Source organism: Diospyros lotus, chromosome 3, assembly GCF_014633365.1.
Source record: "Diospyros lotus cultivar Yz01 chromosome 3, ASM1463336v1, whole genome shotgun sequence".
Lineage (NCBI taxonomy): Eukaryota > Viridiplantae > Streptophyta > Magnoliopsida > Ericales > Ebenaceae > Diospyros > Diospyros lotus.
Window position 1 is genome coordinate 40,000,196 of NC_068340.1, and position 7,506 is coordinate 40,007,701.

General features: G+C 34.1%; 3 protein-coding genes across 3 annotated transcripts; all 3 read left to right on the top strand.

The window, feature by feature from the left end:
• The first annotated feature begins 288 nt into the window (after positions 1-288).
• On the top strand, positions 289-1,110 carry LOC127796420 (SKP1-like protein 1). Its single transcript, XM_052328556.1, has one exon. It carries the CDS (start codon positions 514-516, stop codon positions 982-984), a length of 471 nt encoding a protein of 156 aa, XP_052184516.1. The 5' UTR covers positions 289-513; the 3' UTR covers positions 985-1,110.
• A 1,300-nt stretch (positions 1,111-2,410) lies between these two features.
• On the top strand, positions 2,411-2,782 carry LOC127796999 (SKP1-like protein 1A). Its single transcript, XM_052329393.1, has one exon. The coding sequence runs from the start codon at positions 2,411-2,413 to the stop codon at positions 2,780-2,782; it is 372 nt and encodes a 123-aa protein (XP_052185353.1).
• Positions 2,783-3,409: 627 nt separating this feature from the next.
• On the top strand, positions 3,410-6,992 carry LOC127796418 (30S ribosomal protein S9, mitochondrial). The gene is made up of 4 exons (XM_052328553.1): positions 3,410-3,964; positions 5,150-5,590; positions 6,078-6,158; positions 6,544-6,992. Exons 1-4 carry the CDS (start codon positions 3,448-3,450, stop codon positions 6,633-6,635), a joined length of 1,131 nt encoding a protein of 376 aa, XP_052184513.1. The 5' UTR covers positions 3,410-3,447; the 3' UTR covers positions 6,636-6,992.
• The last annotated feature ends 514 nt before the right edge of the window (positions 6,993-7,506 follow it).

The following is a 7,506-nucleotide window of genomic DNA, read 5'->3' on the forward strand; positions in this document are numbered from 1 at the left end:
AATATTTAGACTCCACTTAGTTTTAGAAAGTATTTTTTATTTTTATTTGAATTTCATAATTAAAGGTATCTTAATATTTTACGTATATATATATATTAATACAGTATATTAAATTATTAATTGCGTATATATATATACAAGTAAACTAATTGCTTCTGAAATCTTGAATTAATCATATCTAATTATTTTTCCAAATAATTAAATTTTAAATATAAGTATTTAAAATATAATTTTTAGATAAGGTTAAATTATAATTTTGATTTGGCCCTGACTAAATCCTAGAAATAATTAATTATTTTTGTTGTCAAATCCCTAAATCCTTTGTGGATTAGGACATTGTTTTGAGATTTCAAATCCTATTGTGTAAAGGTCTCATAAACTCTTATATATATACACAGACGCACTAATATTTTTCCACTGCACTCTTCCGACGCTATCGAATCGAACTTCTAAACTGTTTGAAATTTTAGCACAAAGCTATCGGATCTTCCAAAATATCACCACTAGTGAGCTATGTCTGAGGAACAGAAGAAGAAGAAGAAGAAGTTAAGTTTGAAGAGCTCCGATGGTCGCAAATTCTTGATTGATGAGTGGGCGGCAGTACAGTCCGAGATGTTGCGGCTCATGATTGAAGATGGCTGCGCATCGGATGTAATTCCATTGCCAAACGTCGACTCCAGGACGCTGGCCATGGTGATCCATTATTGCGAGCGACACGGCGATCCCTTGGTGAAACAAGCCGATCTCAAGGCCTTTGACAATCGATTCGTACAAAAAGATCAAGCAACACTGTTTGATTTATTGATAGCTGCGAATTATTTACAAATTCCCGCACTGTTGGACAAGGTGGCCCAAAAGATCGCTAATATGATTGAGGACATGTCACCGGAGCAAGTCCGACGATTCTTTAACATAAAAAATGATTTCACGCTAGAGGAGGAAGGGGAGGAGATTCGTAGACAAAACGATTGGGCTTTTAAGTGATTTCAACTTATTTCAAACGATCTTAATTAGTTATGTCTTTCTTTTCTTGTAATTTAAAGTTATAATTTTTTTAGTTATAGTATAATAATGGTTTGTATTATGCACATTTAAATAAAAAAGAAAAACAATTGCAATTTAAATTTTTACTGTTTTGGGTAAAATTTTAAATAACATAAAGATTGGTGCCATGGTACAACATTTTATAAATTATTTACTATTGAAAGGTCATAAGTTCAAAATTTGGTTAACATAATTAATTTTTATTTTTTAGGCAAGATACCTTATGTATATTTAATAAAAATACTTTATTAATAGAATTTAATAATGAAAAATCATATATTCTTAAACACATTATCTAAAAGTTATAAAAATTAATTTGAGATATTATGGTTTGGGCTTTAAAAGTTATAAAAAATATGTATTGACCCATATGATTATAAAAATATGAATTTAGCCTTTTAGTTTTATAGCTCGGAATTGGTCCAAAAGTTTACTAAAAATATGAATTGACCCAAAGATTTCTAAAATATTACAAATGGCCTACAAAGGTTATCAAATTATATGAATTTATATAGATTATAATAAATTGATAAAGAAAAATCCATCTTTTTTTATTTTTCTAAACATATTATTGTAATAAGAACAAACATTTTTATCTAATAACATATTTCTTATGAAAGAAATTGAAATTTAAAATGTTAAAATTAAATTATATATGATGTCAATAAAAATGATCGTGTTAGATAGTTTGACTAAAATTAATCAATTTTGTTGAATAAGAGAGACAAATTGGCCTTTCACATCGCTTGCTTGGTGGATCAAAAATGTCCTAAACATTGGGGTCATGCTAAAATTATCTTTATAAATAAAATATTTTTTTAATAATATATAATAGGAAATATATTAATTAGTTTTGTCTATCTTTTCTTATAATTTAAAGTTTTGGTTTTCTTTAATAATATTAAAGTGGTGATTTGTATGATTTTAAAAAAATTTAAATGAAAGCTTATTGAGTGATGCTTGACAATTGTATTTTGTTTTTTAATTTTTTAATAAAATAAATTTTGATGCAATGATAAAATTATTTATAAATTGATTGTTATTTGGGGTGAGGTAATGCCCAATACATTAGAGAAGTATTGGTCTTGTGACGTTTAGAAATATAAAAATTTCTTTTTCAAATGCCTAAAATTCACAACAATAATATTAAAATCATAATATTTTATAATTGCGAATTCCAATACAAAAGCTTAATGTGGAATCATATGAAAGAATGAAAATCACAATTAATAAACTTTCCCCTAATATTCCAAACCCTAATGTGAAAAAGGGCCAATCGAAGCATTATATATATGTAAAGGAGCCAAGATAGCAAAATCTATCAAAAACATTTGTCAAATAGAGGCTTCTGAAATCAAGCATCGCCATGTCTGAGAAGAAGAAGTTGAAGTTGAAGAGCTCTGATGTTCGTATATTCTTTGTTGAAGAACATATTGCCATTCAGTCCATTATGCTCAGGCTTATGGTGAAAGACGGTTGCGCATCCAACACAATTCCGTTACCAAAAGTCAATTCCAAAACGCTAGTGATGGTGATCTATTATTGGAAACAACACGTGGATCCAAAAGTGGAGCAAGTCGATCTCGAAGCTTTTGACGCACAATTTGTGGACAAAGATCAGGCAACATTGTACGACTTTCTAATGACTGCAAATTATCTCAATATCCCATCGTTATTGGATAAGTTGTTCCAGAAGATTGCTGATATGATTAAAGGAAAGTCACTAAAGAAGATCTGACAAATGTTCCATTTGAATAACGATTTCATATCGGAAGAAGAACACGCGTTCAATAGAAATTATGATTGGGCTTTCAAGTGATGTCTTGATTTAACTTTTCTTGCTTTGCATCCCAAAACATTGGTGTCATAATAAAGTGCATTAGATGCAATCAAATCGCGCATTTCAAATGAAACTTTAGAATAATATTGGTTGTTTCTAAAATTGTGTGTTTATGCTTGCTTTCACATGTTTCATTTCTTGTCTATCTATATTTTCTAGGCTAGGAAATCAATAAGCAATTCATCCATTGCTTTATCTAAAGCTAAATTAATTGATAATTTAATAAGTGGTGAGAGAGTTTGAAGTTTTCAAAGAAAGATTTGATATCTCAAGTTAGTCGATTACCATAATTTAGTAAACGAGTTGATGATCCTATCATCAAAATTTTATAGTAAATATTGTTAAAACTAGTGTTTGTATGTATTTTTTATTTTTCTCAAAATTATTTTACGGTATGGGCCGTTGTGGTATAAAACGGCCCAAGGAAAATGGGCTTGAAACAATATTGATGGGCCGGTTCGGTCCGGGCCGGCCTGTGTCTATGTGCCCGACCGGGAACAATTCTCAACAAAACCCTTTCCCTTTCTTCCCCAACTTTCTCTCTTTTCGTTCTCTCTCCAACAATGCTCTCTCGCTTCATTGCAAAACCTTCCAATCTTCGTGTTGTAACCCTCCTAATCTCTTCAAAGGACTGCTTCTCAATCCCCAAAGTTCACTCTCCAATTCGGGACCCTAGCTCCAGCTTCTCCTTTTTGCGGTCCAAATTCTTCTCTAGCAATCGCAACAACGGTGACGGGAACGAGAATGATCGGACGAAATCCGCCTCGGACTGGTGGAAGATCTCGCCGGAGAATGATCAGACTGTAGAGGCCGTCTTTGGGGAAGACGCCGGCCCCGATGCCAAGGCGGATGAGGAAGCCTGGTTAAGAGACCGAGGCGAAGAGTGGGCGACGGCGCAGGGGTTTAAGCCGTGGAGTTTGGTGGAAGAGGAGAAGGGAGAAGACGTGTTTGGTATAGGAGAGGAAGTGCCGGAACTGCGTGGCGATGTTGGGGATAATCGGCAAGCGGAGACTGTGAAGAGTGTGGAGGAGCATAAGAAGCTTGAGGAGGAGGAGAAATTTCTCTCTGCTGTGCTTAAAGGCAAGCCTCAACATTTCTTTCTACTGTTTATTGCTAGCATTTGGGAAGGAAAATAATTGACGAAAGAATAGGAAGAGAAAATACAGAAATTGAAGCTAGGTTTAATTAATTTCAGCAATCGGTTTAGGAAAAAAGAAAGAAAAACTGCTTGAGAGAGTTAAGCACCTCCATTGGACCACACCCATAAGTGGTATATATTTGAAGAAGTTGAATGTTTGTCATTCTAGGAAAATACTGGACAACTTTTTTATTTTTCTTAGAGACCTTGTCATTTTTTTCTTTTTTTTTCTTTTTTTAAAAGATCATGTTGCAGTGATAATGTGTAAATATCCACCTATGGATTCCTATCTACAGCCAGTCCCAAGTTCGGAGAAAGGAGGAATTTTGCAGTAGAACTCATTGGACCGAACAACATGAATTCACCACATAGTGGATAAAGGTTTAATATGTCGTCATTGTATCCATAAGTACATGATGGTGTTCAGTAAGAATCACGTGGATGTCAGGGTGTTTTGCGTGCGGATACTATACATGATTATAGTTGGTTGTCATACTAATGCACCTGCCTTACGTTTTCAGAAATTAAAGCCAACTCTTAAAATTAAAAGGAAGACATAGTTTTGAAAATGTGAATGACATGATTCCAAAAACTGGAACTTGTATAAATTAGATTTTTAGCATGTCCTTTTTTTCATTTAAAAAAAATTGCTCGTGTAAATCGCGTCTCCATGTTGTACTTGTAAAAGTCATTCCTTATGGATCAACAGGTACATAATTTTGAAAATTGCTCCTTATGTAGATCAGGGAATTGAGCATTGCACAGGCACATGATTCCTGACCCATGCTAGGAAAGGGAGAAATTAAAGATGAGGCATGAAAATTATCCTGTAGTCTTGCATTTAGTATCTTTTATTTTTCTGCACTAAATCTAATCACGATCGCAGAATAGTCCTGCTTCTGCTTGGATACAACTTATATATAGCTTGGGAAGATATTGATTGTTTCTAAAACATGCATGCCCCTGGTTTCACTTGCTTTATTGCTATCTATACTTTGCTGTTAGAGTATCTTCTGGGCTGTGAAATCTCTTCAGGATAAGTTTCCACATCATTTGGAAGTTTCATTCATTGCTTTATCAGTGCATGCTCTTACTGAAGTTGAAACAACCCATATTTTTTATTGCAGGCCCAAATCGTGCATTTGGTGACTTAATTGCAGCATCTGGTATCACAGAAGATATGCTGGACAGTTTGATTGCTCTGAAGGACCTGGATGGTGTCCAAGGACTGCCCCCACTTAGAGAAATAGAAGACATGCGTTATGCAAAGAATACACAAAAGTCCACACGAGCTGAAATAGAGCGCCAGAAACAGGAGGAAGTCGCCAATGCTCGAGTAAGACAAGTAGATGAAAAAGGAAGGGCATATGGAACAGGAAGAAGGAAATGCAGTGTGGCCCGTGTTTGGGTTCAACCTGGTGATGGTAAATTTCTAATAAATGACAAAGATTTTGATGTCTATTTCCCAATGCTTGACCATCGTGCTGCAATTCTTCGGCCTTTTACTGAGACAAAGACTTTGGGGCTTTGGGATGTCAATTGTACTGTCAAGGGAGGCGGTCTCTCAGGTAGAGCAATTTTTACTTGCATCTTATGATTTGTTGCCATCCTCATCTTATGGTTTATCACCACATCCTTTTCCTGTGTTTTACCAAGTACAGTTCAGGGAACGCTATTTATATTTCTTCAGTTTAAATTACATGAATCTAGAAATTTATTAAACTTCTGATCCAATTTATGTGTTTTGTAAACCCCCTGCTGAATGTTTAATTTAGTTACACCATAATACAACCAAATGTTTATTTTAGTTACACATTCTAGTAAATTAGTTGCCACAATCACCCAAATTTGCTGTGAAAAATACAAGCAACTACACCTTTTAATCCCAAAGACTATCTACATACCCCAAATCAGGGATCGAGCTACACGTAATTCTAAAATTAATATGCAAACAAATACTCTCTCTCTCTCTCTCTCTCTCTCTCTCACAATTAACAAAATTTGGATCTCAAGCTCTGCATTTCTTCCTGTTCACTTCCCTTCTGCATGGAACAGGTCAAGTGGGGGCGATTCAACTGGGTATCAGCCGAGCCTTGCAGAACTGGGAACCAGATATGAGGTCTCCTTTGCGAGCAGGTATGGTACATGCAAGCTTACTTCGTTTCCCTTCAAAACTTGATGCCTTAAGATACTCTGTGATAACCTGCACATCTTACCCACAGTGGAAACATATTCATTCATATTTTTTCTGTTTCGCCAGTTCTTTCCTTGAGAAGCAATGACATGTTAATGCTTACACAATTTGTGTAGCAAACACTTGGCTCTGGTTTAAATGCTATTGAGTTCGATAGATCATCATATGGTTTATGTATCAGTTTTATGTTATTGCTTGTCCTCATTCATCACTTTAGTCTAGTTGTTCATTGAACACATGAAATGTGTGTATATTGGTAAATGCATTATATTTGTATTTTTGCGTTTAGATATCAACACTGAACATATTACCATGACTTGTCACCAGTTGGTTTCTTGACAAGGGACTCGAGGGTTGTGGAAAGGAAGAAACCCGGCAAAGCAAAAGCCAGAAAGAGCTTCCAGTGGGTCAAGCGGTGATCAATTTTTGAAAGACATAATAATTTCAACACAGCTTTTGCTCGGACTATTGCCTAGCAATAAGATTTTGATACCCTTTTAGCTAGGATGGTTGTGGTACATCTCCTGTATTGTAGCCCTTTTAAGTCATGCACTCTTCATCAGAAGATACCTGGTTGGTTGCGATAAAGATTTCCGGCTCGAGTACACCAATTTTTGGAGACAAAACCGAACTGAATTCAATGTCCTTTTTAAGTTTATCTAGTTCTTTACATTGTATGATGATCACTGATGTCTTGAAGGCTTTATTGGACACTGTGAATTGTAGTGGCCCTCGTGGGGTTTGAATGAAAATTCTTTGAATTTGACTTGTGGCTATATTGCTACTGTTCATTTATTATTTTACAGTTTTCTAGATGTTACTACTACCAATTTTGAAGTATTTTGGTTGTTTCTTGAAAACTTCTTTACACGTCAACAAATTACAAGAGTTTTTCAAGAAACTTTTCAAGTTCCAAATCAAAGTAACTAATACATTGCATAGGGATCAATAAGAAAGACGTGTATTAAAACATATGTTGCTAGCTTATTGAATTGGAGAATTTATGATCACATAATTAGTAAGAACAACATAATATACTTTAGACCTTTATTTTAATTTATTAGTATCACAATTATTTTAAATTTATTATAATATATATATATATATAGTTGGACTTTTTAGTTTATAATGTTACTTATATTTTGATTTGGAGATCAGACCGTGCAGCATAATTTTGTTACAAGCTTAAGCAATTAACACATAAATATACAGCCATGAGTTTGAATGGAGATCAACAAAAGATATCTACAAAAGCATATATTGTTAGCTTTCTCCAAATGGAAATTTTTC